This window comes from Notothenia rossii, assembly GCF_949606895.1.
Source record: "Notothenia rossii genome assembly, chromosome: 5".
In the NCBI taxonomy this organism is placed as follows: domain Eukaryota; kingdom Metazoa; phylum Chordata; class Actinopteri; order Perciformes; family Nototheniidae; genus Notothenia; species Notothenia rossii.
The window spans coordinates 31262897-31277823 of NC_136903.1; the positions used below are offsets into that span (position 1 = coordinate 31262897).

General features: G+C 40.9%; 1 protein-coding gene across 3 annotated transcripts in view; it reads right to left on the reverse strand.

Annotated features, from left to right (window-relative positions):
• Nucleotides 1-4258: 4258 nt before the first annotated feature.
• The window catches only part of nrn1la (neuritin 1-like a), a 143825-nt gene continuing 133156 nt past the window's right edge, over nt 4259-14927 (reverse strand). For all 3 annotated transcript variants that reach the window (XM_079684737.1, XM_079684738.1, XM_079684739.1), the window contains exon 3: nt 4259-11765. In XM_079684737.1, coding sequence (XP_079540863.1) covers nt 11468-11765 — 298 coding nt within the window. In that variant the 3' untranslated portion in view covers nt 4259-11467. The remainder of the gene's footprint in view (nt 11766-14927) is intronic.

The following is a 14927-nucleotide window of genomic DNA, read 5'->3' on the forward strand; positions in this document are numbered from 1 at the left end:
CCGACTCCAGCACCTCGTCTCCGGTTGGCTGTCCGTCCGACGCCAGCTCCCCGTGTCCTGATGGCTGTCCGTCCGACGCCAGCTCCCCGTGTCTTGTCGGCATACCGGCCGACTCCAGCACCTCGTCTCCTGTTGGCTGTCCGTCCGACGCCAGCTCCCCGGGTTCTGTTGGCGAACCAACCCACTCAAGTGTCGTTGGAGGTCCCGCAGACTACCCCGCTGCCGAGGGTCCTGCCAACCCCATGTCCTGTGCCGTTGGAGGTCCCGCAGACTACTCTTCTGCCGGGGGTCCTGCCAACTCCATGTCTTGTCAAGTTGGAGGTCCCGCAGACCGCTCTTCTGCGAGGGTCCTTCCAACCCCATGTCCTGTGCCGTTGGAGGTCCCGCAGACTACTATTCTGCCGGGGGTCCTGCCAACTCCATGTCTTGTCAAGTTGGAGGTCCCGCAGACTGCTCTTCTGCCAAGGGTCCTGCCAACCCCATGTCCTGTGCCGTTGCAGGTCCCGCAGACTACTCTTCTGCCGGGGGTCCTGCCAACTCCATGTCTTGTCACGTTGGAGGTCCCGCAGACTGCCCCGCTGCCGAGGGTCCTGCCAACCCCATGTCCTGTGCCGTTGGAGGTCCCGCAGACTACTCTTCTGCCGGGGGTCCTGCCAACTCCATGTCTTGTCACGTTGGAGGTCCCGCAGACTGCTCTTCTGCCGGGGGTCCTGCCAACTCCATGTCTTGTCACGTTGGAGGTCCCGCAGACTACTCTTCTGCCGGGGGTCCTGCCAACCCCATGTCCTGAGCCGTTGGAGGTCCCGCAGACTGCTCTTCTGCCGGGGGTCCTGCCAACCCCATGTCCTGTGCCGTTGGAGGTCCCGCAGACTACTCTTCTGCCGGGGGTCCTGCCAACTCCATGTCTGGTCCCGTTGGAGGTCCCGCAGACTACTCTTCTGCCGGGGGTCCTGCCAACCCCATGTCCTGAGCCGTTGGAGGTCCCGCAGACTGCTCTTCTGCCGGGGGTCCTGCCAACTCCATGTCTTGCCACGTTGGAGGTCCCGCCAACTACTCTTCCGCTGGGAGTCCTGCCAACTCCATGTCCTGTCGCGTTGGGGATTCCGCCAACTGCTCTCCTGCCGGGGGTCCTGCCGGTCCTGTGTCCTCTTCCATGGGGGATCTTGCCGACACCGGCTCCTGACCGGCCTCCGGAGCTGTCTGGTCTTCACCCCTCCTCGGACTCTGCCTTGCCCCCGGGCCGTCCGCCCGAGATTCCCTCAATGGACTCTGCCTTGCCCCCGGGCCGTCCGCCCGAATTCCCCTTTTTGAACTCTGCCTTGCCCCCGGGCCGTCCGCCCGAATTCCCCTTTTTTGAACTTTGCCTTGCCCCCGGGCCGTCCGCCCGAGACCTGTCCTCCAGACCCCTCCACCCACCCTGCTGGACTTTTGTTTTTTTGGGACGTCTGGAATCCGTCCCTTGAGGGGGGAGTTATGTCACGATTCTCATGTTATGTCACGTTTATAGTTTTGTAGGTTTGGGTGTTTTTGCTGTTTTCCATGTCATGTTTTGCTTTGGGTTATTGTCTGGTCCTTTTCCCTGTGTTTTTCCTCCTGTCGTTAGTTTCCCTGGTGTGTCTAATTGTCTGATTATGTTCACCTGGGCCCCTGTGTTTTCTCCTCCCTCCTCACCTGTGTCTTGTTGTGTGATTGAGTCTTGTGTGTATTTAAGTTCTGGGTTGTCTGTCTGTCTTGGTCGGTTCGTCTTGTTCCCTTACTAGTTCTGCGGTGAGTGTTCTGTTTGTGATTGTATATATATATATGTGTATATATATATATATATGTGTATATATATATATATATGTGTATATATATATGTGTGTGTATATATATATATATATATATATATATATATATATATATATATATATATATATATATATATATATATATCATAGCCTTGAAATAAAGGAAGTTTCAGTTCATATCTGCATAGGTCCTGCTTGTTTCACAAACCGTGACAGAATCTGAAAAGCATATGCAGTTTCTCGCCAATAATGTCTAATCACCTTTTTACACCATCCCATTTGGACATGGCATTTGCTGTTTGGTATAGAAGTGGCTTGGTCTATTTTCAAGATCTTTTTAGTGACGACAGTTTGGCATCCTTTACGCGCTTGTGTAGGGATCACAACATACCAAAATCTCACTTTTTTAGATACCTCCAGGCTCGGTCTTTTGCGTCTAAACATTTTCCAGGATATCCATGTCCACCCTCTAAAGATCTAGCTCACTCGGTTCTTAATGTGAATCCATTTAATAAAGGGGCTGTGTCCAAAATATATACATTGATTCTGAATAACTTCCCTCCAACATGGGACAAAACTAAAGAAGCATGGGAAGGAGATATTGGTGATTCTATTTCAGAGGAAGCCTGGGAAAGCATTGTTTCACGTATACACAACTCTTCTTTCTGTATTCGACTTGGATTAATCCAATTTAAGGTAGTACACCGGCTATATTACTCCAACGACAGACTACCTAAGATCTCTCCCAGTGTCGCTCCAACCTGTCCCAGGTGTCATTATTCCCCTGTTTCCCTTGGCCATATGTTCTGATCATGTCCGTCATTAAGCAGTTTCTGGGCTTCTATGTTTCGGTCACTCTCTGCAATATCTGGCAGGATGCTATGTTCTAATCCTCAAACAGCTATTTTTGGAACTGTTGACACAGGACTAGGGTTCTCCTCCCTCCACAAAAATGTGGTTGCCTATGCGTCGTTGCATGCCCATAGTCTCATACTTCTAAATTGGAAAGGAAAAAATCCCCCTTCCTATATTCACTGGATCAGGGAAGTGATGCTTGGGTTAGACTTGGAAAAATTGAGATATGCAGTGCGCGATTTAGTCAACAAATACGTCAAAACTTGGTCGCTATTTATTACCCATGTTAGAGGCCTATCCCTCACCTGATTCACTTTGCATTTTTCTTTGACTACTGACCTGGGCACTCTGGGGTCCTTTACTGTGGGCTTGAAGTTGTTACGTACCTTGTCAGACTAAGGGTTTAGAAGGCTGGCAATAAGAATATTACAAACTAAAATGCTTATTTGGGTTATGTGTGTGATGTTTTATATCTGATTATTTACTCGTATACTGTCTATTATCGTCTTTATTTTTGTTGTATGTGCCTATTTTGGTCTATTCCTTATTTTTTCATTTATTTTACTTGTATATATGTATTTTTTAATTTTTATTTCTATGACCATTCGTTTATTTGTGTAGTTTGTTTGTCTATTCACTGGGGAATACCACCTGGAGGGGGAGGGGGGTGGGATCTGGGGCGTTTGCAACTTGTTGTCATAAATGTTGGACATACTGTATTTGTGAAAAACTGAAAAATAAAGTTGTTAATAAAAACAATGATGACCAAAACTACAAAAATAAAACCAGACCAGACCAGACCAGTTTTGGTCTAAATCCAAGTATTTTACTTATCTCACATTTAGCATTTGCAAACAATTTAGTAAGAATGACACTCGTCCAGGGTTTAAAATTGTATTCATGTCTGATTTTGGTCTTTAATTTCTCGTTTCTGTTCAGATTTGGATGATCTGTCAGTTTTTTGGTTATCAAGAAACATACATGGTAAGGGCCCAACACGAAATCGCCAGGAACCAATGATGTCCTGCAGGAGATGTGTTGCTAATTAGCATAATGTGAAAAACAAGGAGCAAACAAATTTTCATAAGAAATAAGCAAGATCAGTCGGAGATCTTGGCCCCATTAATCAAAACGTTTGAGAATATGCGGGGCTCCGAATGAATCACTCAACTATTTAATTTATCCAATCATCATAAATCTTGGTGGATATGTTCGGTATGTGTTGGGGAATTGGCCTGAAGAAAGCATTTTAATCCCAACCTAGGGTTAGGGTTAGCTTAAATTGGCCTTGTTTTCACATTGAAGAGTTTACATTGTTTGGTAAGGGTTGGTCAAGGCACTAAATGCAGCTATACAGGATACATAATCTACATACAGTGCATAGGAAATGGGCTTAAACCACTCCAGCCTTTTTAGATAAGATGCAACCTTTACTGGGGTTTCAACTGCCATGAGAGTACATCATGTAAAAAGTTGTATTCTTCATACAGTAGAGCTATTTCTAGTTTCCTTTTTGCTGTGTTACTACCCTTTTCTTCAACCCAAGCACTTTCCAAGAACCTTTTACTTGAACATGAGCCATTGAGCAATATGAACACACTCAATTGGGTCGGTCAGTCAGCAGCACCAGTTTAATGATTTTTCTATAAAGGTAGCAAAACCTACTACATATGTATGCAAAGTATCATGAAGGGTTAGAGACAATACTGGCATGGATATGAAGGGAAAAGAAAGAAATAGGAAGAAGAGGAGAAAAGCTGACTTTACGAAAGACAGACAAAATACAACAAATACAGAGATTATTCACAAAGATCTTTTAGAAAACAGAAAACGCTTCATCCGGACCATTTTAAAAGACTGCTAGTTTTCTGTGCTGATGCACAATGCCGAGACGTTGATACTGTCCACAGAGAAATACAGATATGTCCTCTGTATGAGCACAGAGCTCTTGTTGTGAAGCTTCCTGCTTTCATCCGTGATCCCAGATGTTTGGATCTCCATTCTGTTTGATGGGAAGCCCAAAGCAGCAACAGGAGCCGCTTTAAAGCCAACCCGGATGTTTATTTATAGGAAAGCGCTCCCTGTGTCTCTAGGCTTCACATAGATGTGTGATGAGTTAACATGTGTCATCAAACATGTCCGCGTTGGCTTTAGTCCTTCCGTTTCCTACACATAAAAAGGCAAAGAGAGCTCAGCACTGCATGCTTTTTCTACAACAAACAAAGCAAGGGAGCGACATTTGGATTCCGCAGAAGAGCATTTTCCTCATTTGACAATGAAATGTACAATGGGTTGTGTGGATGAATGATTAATTCAACAAGCTAATTTACACCACAGTGAGATAAATGATCTTCCTTTGTCTCTTTCACCTACACAAAAGATCCCCATCTGCTGAACAAAGAATATACTGAGGAATGACAAACAATTAAGCAACATATGACATTGTATTAAGCTTTTTTTCAAATATGACTTTGTATTTGGTTAAAGATGGAAATCCAGTACATGACAGGATGTGTTTTGAAAATGATGATGAAAATGAAGCGTGGCCTTGGGGTCCATATTTAAGTCAAATCAGCTCCACTAGAGAGGTTACTATGAGTTTTATCTTCTACTTGTACTTTTCCCCATATCATTATGGATACGCATTACTCTTTCAGTTTCACCTCATGCACAACCAGCATTTGTTTGTGTTCATGTATTCATCTCTTATTAGTATTTCATGTTATTCAGGGTAATCATTATTCTTGCGCTGTCCTTACCTTTTAATGACTTTTTAATCACCTCACATTTGCAAAACCTTCATTAGCACATACTCAATCATTGTGAAAGTTCTCTGTAGTATATATCTATCCATCTATCCATCTATCTATCTGTCTATCCATCTATCTATCTGTCTATCTATCTATCTATCTATCTATCTATCTATAGACACGCACAGAAACAGTCCATACAATTCTCCGATGCTCTCTTCTAGTACTTTGGAGTTGTTTTGCTTGATGCACAGTGTTTGGTGTGCGTTGGTTTTCGGGTTGACGGGCTGTCGGACAATTGCGCTTTTGGTCCAATGTACCTTTTTCCCGCCAATTTGGGTTTTGAAATAATCAGTTGTCAAAAACATTGCATTGCACCTTTTCTTTTTACAGTGTATCATGGGCCTACGGTAATGTAAATAGGGTACAAAAGCACAACAAATAAAAATGTTAAAGCTTTGAAAGTAGCACTTGCAGGATGATATTGTCTATATACATATATAATATATTACTGCTATATACATAGAGCTATTCATAGAGCTATAATTATTTACACTTTACATATGATGTGACCTAACTCCTTGTGTGTCATAAAACAGTGATTTGTATTTCTATATCTAGAAATAGCCACTTTAATTTATTTGAAATATGTGTGTGCTTGTTTGTGCTATTTACAGAGATAGAGAGAATTTAAACACATTTAACTTATTTTTCTCTATTATCATTAAAATGAAGATAAAGGCATCATAATGATTATTTTCTATCAAAGCCTTCCTCAATCATCACAAAATGCATCCTTAATGACTGGTCAATCCCATACTTATCTTGACTTTCGCTTTCACAAGTTTTTACTCGTGTAATTTCTCTTTTGTCTAATCACTAATTACAAATTGGAGGCCTCAGGTCTGAACTTAAAAACACAGCTGTGCAGCCACTAGTTTGAGGCACATTTATGAATCTGGGACCCAGGTGGGTTTGTCTATCTGTCTGTCTCCTCGCTGCTCTACTTAAAGCTCCGGTCAGAATGTCATACATTTTTCACTACTGCCATCTGCCACGCTCACCCATTCCAACCTGTCCACACTCAGAGTTGTTGGCTTCAAGTTCTGCTGAGTCTGCCTTGGCAAGCGGATATGGTGTTTCATGCATCCTTAGCTCTTCTGTTACTCTCTGATAATTTCACCTCTACATTAACGTTTGATGTGCTTAAGAGTAAGTGCCTTACATTTTGGTAAATATTGTTTGCCTTCTTTTTAAGGGTTCAATGAGAAAATCAATACCACTCTGTCCAGAGCTTGCACTCTATATATACAGTAACAGAATAAAGAAATATTATCAGCTTCCCCTGAAACTACAACTTCTTGTTAAAAAATAAAATAAATAATGTGCCGATAAAACAAACAAGATATAAGTCCATTTGTGAGAGTTATCGAAAAAGACATGTTGAGACTAGAATTAATCCTCTCAATTTACTGTGGAGGCGATGTATTTGTCCAAAAATATTTCTTTAACATCTCTCAAAGCAATTTGGGATTGTAATTCTTACTTTTTCCACAATCAGGACCAATGCTTATGGGTCAAAAGCATCTATCAACCTTTTCACGGATTTGGGTCCTATACCATAGAGCCAGAAGATGAAGGGATGAGGGTTTTGCACAATTTCCTCTCAGACATATAAGTTGCATTCAAAGTTGCAGCCCTGTGCTGACGTTGTGTTTCTATGTAGAGTGTGATGGCGACGGACTAGATGGAAGCACTACCCTCGGCGTCACATGGTCGAAATTGTGGCTGAGCCCTGAGCTCGAAGTTCAAATTGTTATTACTTTGACCTTGTGTACCACTGACCTTTTGACGGACAACCAATCAGATGACACCTGTATGAAGTCTGGCAAGCTAGTAGTGGAGGTAACCATAGAAACAAAACTTAACTGGCTGTTTTCACCGCAAGACTCTGCGTGAATCGTGTATCAAGTGAATGCAGGCTCTGATAACGAATTTCTTTCTTGTCCTGGTTCGATCGTGTTGGCATAATAGCCGGAATAACTAAACTTCAACACTAACCAACCTCTCTCACATATTTTGATTTTCCTTAGTCTTTTTTGTTAGCGAAGAAGAAAGCATTCAGGTAATCTTACCAAACCATTTTTGGTAAGGTAACTTTTTTACCCGTTACAAATGACAAATAACAGAAGCAGATTGTATCGGTTGTAGCTAATTATGGGGAATTCTTGGAATAAAACTTTGGTTTCTGGTAATTCGCTTGCGACGTGATCGTTTTTTTCAATTACTTAAGAATGTTTGTAAAGAAATAGAAACACTACGTCGTAAAACCAAACGCCAGTCGAAAGTATTTTTCAAAGCTCAGGATTAGGGCTAGGGTTAGGGTTGAGGTTTGTAGCCGGCTTTGTCGCATTGGCTTTCAGGAGTTTGAATCTTTGTTAAGGAATTTTAGGAATTCGGATTCAATATAATGCTATCAAACCCCTCAGAACCTAAAGAAAGTCATACTCTCCAGAAGGGAGAGGAGTCTTGCTGAATCAAATGTTTATGTAAAACCTTGTCTTAATGCAAAGGAACACTAGCACTCACAACCGCTAAATAATGTTCTCCGTCATTTGTTCACAGCAATAAAACCAAATATACTGTACCAATAATGTGACATTGATGTATTGGTGTTGAAGAATGTTACAATTCTCCTGCAGTTGTTTCTCTCTGATGTAACCCCGGAGCACCAAGCTGTTGCTGGAGGCGCAGGAATGTTCCAGTCTCAAACGCAATGCTGCAAAATAATTCCCTGCTCTGCTCTGGTCAATAAAGTTGCATTTACCCTGCAGCAATATTGAAAACCACTCTGAAATCAGATTTGTCCACGTACCTCACATGAAACATATCTTCTCATAAAGACATCTTTTTGTGTTTTAGAGTACCTCCGTGGAAAACAGACTTCAAAATCCAATCTCAAGTGGTTATTTTCCCATAAAGCAATGGTATCTTCGAGGTTATGATGACTGAACTCACTATAGGCCTGCATTTATACAAACACATCCTATCAGATTTTTCTACCAAGTCTCAAGTTTGTGATTCTCACATTTAGCCTCCAGTGGGCAACATCTTACCGGAGCTCAGCGGAGATAGTTTTCAAATTGCTTCACCTTGTTGAATCAGCCATTGAGGCCTTTAGTTTCTTATTCAGTCACTTTAATTAAAGTTCAAAACTGCGACAGCTTCTTTATACCATCAAAGCATATCTCCTTGTGAAGTCCCTTACATAAGAAATACCTGTGGGATGATTGGAGGGTTTTTATTTGTTCTCTTATTTTGAATGAGTTCAATTGTTCTGCTCAGTTCTTTTAGCCTTGCACTAGAGTAACCTTACATTGTATTCTACCAATAGTGTTTTATGACTCCAGGGATTATTCTATACATCCTAGGGTCAAAGTGTGCATTTGGTGCATATATGTGTTTGTGTGTATGACAAGAATAAAAAGGAAAGAAAATCTAATTTTGAGAATGGGGTCCCAAATCAAATAAGACTTGTAAAATGACCACTATTGTATAAGAACTCTCTCCAGATCTATTTGCCTCTCTGTTTTATTCAAGCCTGTAGGTGTATTTGACTGGCCACTGGCAAGGTAGAGTTTGTTTTCTGTTATTGCCTTTGAGGATTTTGTTTTGTGCTAGTTCACATTCTTGCAACTCTTGAAAGTTGGCCAGGCTTTGATTAATTTTTGTAAAGAAAGAAAAGTAAGCCTACAACCTGGAGTCTCTTGTGTAAAAAACACTCTGCTAGACAGGTGGGTTCAATCTTTAACTCGCAGAATGGTGTTTGTTTTCCAGGTGTACTCTTCTCTAACTCGGTCTGCCTCTCATCTGGTAGTATTTCTGATCCTGGGCAAGATAGAAACAACTGTTACCCAGAGCCATTTAGAATAACAAGCAGCTTCAGCAGGCCTGCGGGGCCAAACTACGGCTCCTGGAGCATGGAATACGTTTGGCATGCGGAAGGATCGTGAGTCTGACTGGAGAACATATTGGTCCCATACTATTCGGCTACATACAGCGATGCCAAGGACGAGCCTCGGAGGATTTCATACCTGGGCAAGCACCAAATAAAAACAACTCAAGTACTCTCTTAGCTTCTGCTCAAAATAAGGATGCTGTAGGGGAAGCTGTAAGGCCTTTTCAAGGTTATGTTACACAATGTACAATTTTAAATTAAAAGTAAGGAATCCATGGCATTGTATGCAATGTTCTTTGTTCAAATTTAAGAATTTATACACTACAAATTGTATGTGTTGTTAATATTTTTCTGTCTTAATATTGAATCGCTAATTGTATTTAAATGTATTTTGTTATACTGTAGTAGCGCTTCATGTAGATTCTAATTTCTAAGAGTTTACATTTTTGACTTGCCACTTTAGTCCGTTGTGTGGTCCTATGTTATCCTGTAGGGCGACATTCAGTATCATGACAAATTGCAGGAGCCATTATTCCCTCCTTTATCACGAGGATATTTTAGCTTTCCTTAGATAATGTTGTTAAAAAACCAAACAAGTTTTTCATACCAACCAAAACCATGTTAAGGCATTCAAAATCATTTTCAGACAAATCTGTACACCTGAAGCCAATTTCAATTTGTACATATGCCCTGGCTAAGAACTTGTAGTTAGGGAATAATGTACAACTTTTTGAGCAGCCAATAGATCTTTCATTTGAGTGTTTTGGGCCTTGGGGTTTACTTGTGATACCAAAAAAAACAAAGCGTTTATACAGTAGACTGTATTGATCCACAATTGTTGGGAAAGACTACATTTAATTTATTTTATAACGAAGGCAAGATACCAGACGGATCTCCGTGCGATATTTGTGAATTGCTAGCAAACACAAAAGGTTATGTGGAGCTATTATTGGTGAGTCTCTTAAATCAAAACATCTGTTATGAGGAGTAAATCTGATTGAAGAAAGATCTGATTTGGGATGAGATTTGAAATAGGTTACGGCTTAGACGAAGCGATGACCAGTGACGACAATAAAACACTAAATGTGACGACATGCCATATTGTTGACAAAAAAAGACTAAATTGCATTCTAAAAAAAACAAACTTTACCAACATCTCTCCTGTGCTTGTCCAAAAACTGTACTAAAGCTGCACACAATGAGCACAATCCGGAGGACTATGCATTACTTTCTTACTAATTGAAACAACAGGGCTTGGGGAAAAAAAGCAAGATAATATTTTATTTAGACTAGATTGACTAAAATGTCCAACATAAGCTGAGAAAGAAGTCTAAAATATCATAGTTTCTTTGACCAAGATAAGACAAAAGTGCTCAGAGCAAACTAAAACCTGACTAAAAACGCAGGAAGAGGTTGACTCAATGTAATTAAAACCACCAAGGACATCTGTCCAAGGGCTAAGACAAAAAACATTGCAGACACTATTTACACTATTGGGCACGGGTGCTTTTTTTGGCTTTGTGTGTCACATTTCAGAATATTTTCTCGTTTAGGTTTTTCCTCTTGTTGGTGACAGAAACTGGGGCTTCTACATAGGCAATCAAGGACCAGAAGGGAAGGTCAAACGTTTTTCAATAGGAGACTTTTTGCAACACTTAAGTCAAACAGCGGTCTAGGTATTAACAGGCCGGGCATGTTAGATTTACATAATTATCAAATATTTCATACTTTCAAGCTGATAAATGTAGGAGTTTAGCTGGTTGTGGCATCTAGCCTATTCATCATTTAGGGTTTATCAAGTAAGACGTTATTATGTCCCTCTTATTACATTTAGGAAGATAAACTAATTTAAACAAACTAACTATAGATGTTGGGGGATAGGTGATAAAGATGCTGCTGTATGTATCTGTTTAACTATGTGTGTTTCAGGTCTGTTTGCAAAGTAGTTTCGCATCTCATTTTCTGTTTTTCCAATAAAGAAGATACTTGAAAGGCAGAGAATATGCATGAAACAGCACAGGCAGTTTAAAGATACATTATCAAAAAGGCTGTCGGGCTAACATGCAGTCAGAAATATACACAAAGTTTATATCTATTCACACAAGTCTTTGGGCTAGCTACATCCAAAGCGACAGCAGCACAAGAGGAGCCAGGAGCATGAGAAGGTGGACACAGCCTCCCAGGTGATCAGTGCACGCTCTTAGAGACTCCTGGTTGATCTCCTCCTTGTTGGGGGGGCCGTGCGGGGACACCGAGGCCACTGGGTGGAGGTTGCGTCTGGAGCACATGTCGTACAGGTTTCCGGAGAACTGCATCTTCTTAGATTCCTGGCGGAGAGATTCCCAGACCGCTGCTGCTTCATCTGGACAGCCGGCCATCGCTATGTTGGCACAGTCATGGAAGTCGTCCCATGACCTGAAGAAAATAAAATGAAGAGAAGAGGGATTAAGAGACAATTAAGGACACCTTAATGGCCTGTGTCCACATAGTGCTTTTCCTGAGAACCAGTGTCTTTATTCAATTGTTTCCGATGAAAACAGAGTGCATGTGGTCACCTAAAGACCACATGCACTCAGCACCCAGCGTCCTTATTTTTCAAAACTAAAGACATTCACATCAGACTCAGCATTACTTTGTATTTGTAACATGCTACAGCAGATGATATGAAGCCAAACAGGAAGTGGAGCTGGGGTGGACCTAAATGCAGGAGATTGCAAGTAACAGGAACTTTTAACAGAGAAACATTGTAATTTTCAGACAAATAAAGGTACAGAAATTCATGTTTAAAGTTTAAACGGCATACAAGAGTCCAAGAATGCCTACAACAATGACTAGAACAGAAAACCAGGGTTGCGGTTGAATAGTCAAAAAATCAGCTCCTAGGTTCTAACCCTATCGTCTATTCCTTGACCTCTGAGTGAAACGTCACGGGGTTAAGGGATAGTCGAAAGGAGAATTCAAAAGGACTTAGGTACTTTAGAGAATCCGACGTGTTTATGATGCGCCAGCAGACGTCATAAATGTGCGTCTGCTGATGTGGGGAAATTACGGAAACTACAGTTTTCTATACAGCGGACTACAACATGGATGTATAATAAGAACGACGGACTACTGTAAACTCATCTAGAGACTCTGCACCGTGCTGTGATGCTGTTGTTTTATGCTTTATGAACGTGGACAACAGAGAAACATATTCTTCATGACCAAAGTTGGAATTGAAATAAAAAAGGAAAGTGAAACTTATGCTCGTCACCCTCTCCCTCTGGTCCACATGAATACAAATGATCCCAATACGCATGATTGTATGAAAAAATCTTAAAGGCCATGTAATGCATCTAACACAGATGTTTTTTAACATGTAGTTTAGATATCACCAGAATAATAATAATTATTATTTTTTAAAGTTTGGTCATAATTAAATGACATATACGTTAAAAAACGATGTTGGTTCCGAAGTTTGCTGAGTACGCCCCCGATCACTCCCGAACGAGCGGTGACGTCACACGTGGCAAATATTGCCATTTGATCAAATCAGTCAAAATGGCAAGCAACTCGACAACTTCAGACAGCGATAGCGATCATTCAAGCTCAGATTCGGTGGGTTATCTGGATTCAGTTACAGAAGTAGAGAGTGAACCAGCTAGCCTTTCACTTCAAGGCATCTTGCCTTATCAGTACGAGCCTCCTGCCCGGCAATGGAACAACGAGGCAGAAACTTGTAAAAGAGAAGAGGATTCCGCAGCCGGCGAGACTCGAGTCGACAATACTGAATGGTAAATTCTGTTTTATTTAATTTAACCTGCACTAAATGTCGATCTTAATTTGTCATCTTTTCCTCACACGTCCGGCAGATATTGTTTTTTTTAATGTTATGTACAATATTCAGGTGTACATGTCAATGCTGTGAAAGCATGCCCACTGCAGATGAATGTGTATGCTGCAGAGAGATCTGGCAGGTGATGGAACAAATAGACAGTTTGCAACCTACTGACCAGATAGAAGACACCGACGAGAAACCAAGGTGCATTATTAGCCACCCAGGCTTTAGAGAAGGCTGTCTCAGTGTTTGGACACTGAAAATAGCGTATCTTCAATACAAACAACAACACAGAGCAGTTGATGGCCCACTACACCAGTAAGTACATATTGATTGACCCAACTGCCTATTGCAGCTTTGTTTTCATATAATACTTTTAGTCGCTACAGATATGATGGTACACTTTTAAAGATACCATTAAACTCTTTCAAGCAGTCAAAAACAGCTTGGCTTTTATGTTTTCTGTGTATGCAAGTTCAATGTATGCTTGGGAAAAGAAACAACTACACATGTGAGGAAATATATAAGAGGTCTATGATTCTGTCAAGCATGTACAACCTCATATTTATTTTGTACAAGTAAAATAAAAATATCATGTTATAAGCCAATTTGTAACCATTGCTACATAATAGTACTACATAACATTTTATTTTTCTCCAAATATATTTATAATCCGTATACTTTTTTTTCATGAGGAAGTATCGATATACAGCTTATCGACAGTTTGTACGTTGGTGCCGGGGTGTACTCGGCCCAAAAATCTGAGTCCCGCTGCCTGCATGTGCTGTAACCGAGATACGGAAGACTTACCCTGAACCGGGAGGCCGCTATCAGGGATTTCAATGGCCAAATCTGTAATTTGACATAAGTCATGCAGCTGAAATGGTTAAAATGGTTTCACATGATGTAAATAATTTACAAAGTACGTCATTTACAATATTATTTTTCGGAAATTCGTGTACACTGTGACCTGACAGGCTTGAATTACCACAAAACTGAACTACACATCGCTTCACCATCATGAATTGTTAGATAAAAAAAGTTTAGCGAGGTCTGGTTACACATATGTTGAGCGAAAGTAGCGGAAGGATACAAAACAAACAATCTAGACGAGGCTGGTGTTTGCCACGTGTGACGTTACACAGCTGGGTTAATGGCTGGCAAGCTTTTTGCTACCGGAGCGGAATAACACGGGAAAGTGGCACACATTTCATGTTATTTGGGGGGTATTTATGGAAAGAATCATTGATGTTGATATGTCAAATGAAACAGTGGAAAGTGATGAAGCGATTTATTAACACAGAATAACGTTTATTTTGGACATTTCATGGACTTTAAAATCAATACAAATGTATTTATTATAAACGTTAGTCCTTAACATCTATCACTGTGTATATCACCATTCAAACATCTTTTAAAAGTTGAACAAACCCCACACAGCTCAGTGAAATGTTGACTTTATTTGATCTTTGCAGTCAAACCTAACGTTCATATTTCTCTTTTTGATTATAATACTGATGAACGTTCAAAACAAAGCACTTTGGCAAGTTAACACATATGTTTTAATGCTTAATAAGCATCGTAACTTTCATGATATAATTTCTCGGTCATAATCGGTTGTTTCCGTAAACGGCCGAATGTTGTGTGATGGCAAATGCTGCGGCTGCAAGGCATTGTGGGGCAGCATTTTCTCCTCTCCTTTTGTCAAGGGAGGTCCAGTGGTTCCTAAGCTAAAGGAGGTTATAAAGGAAGTTTGAAAC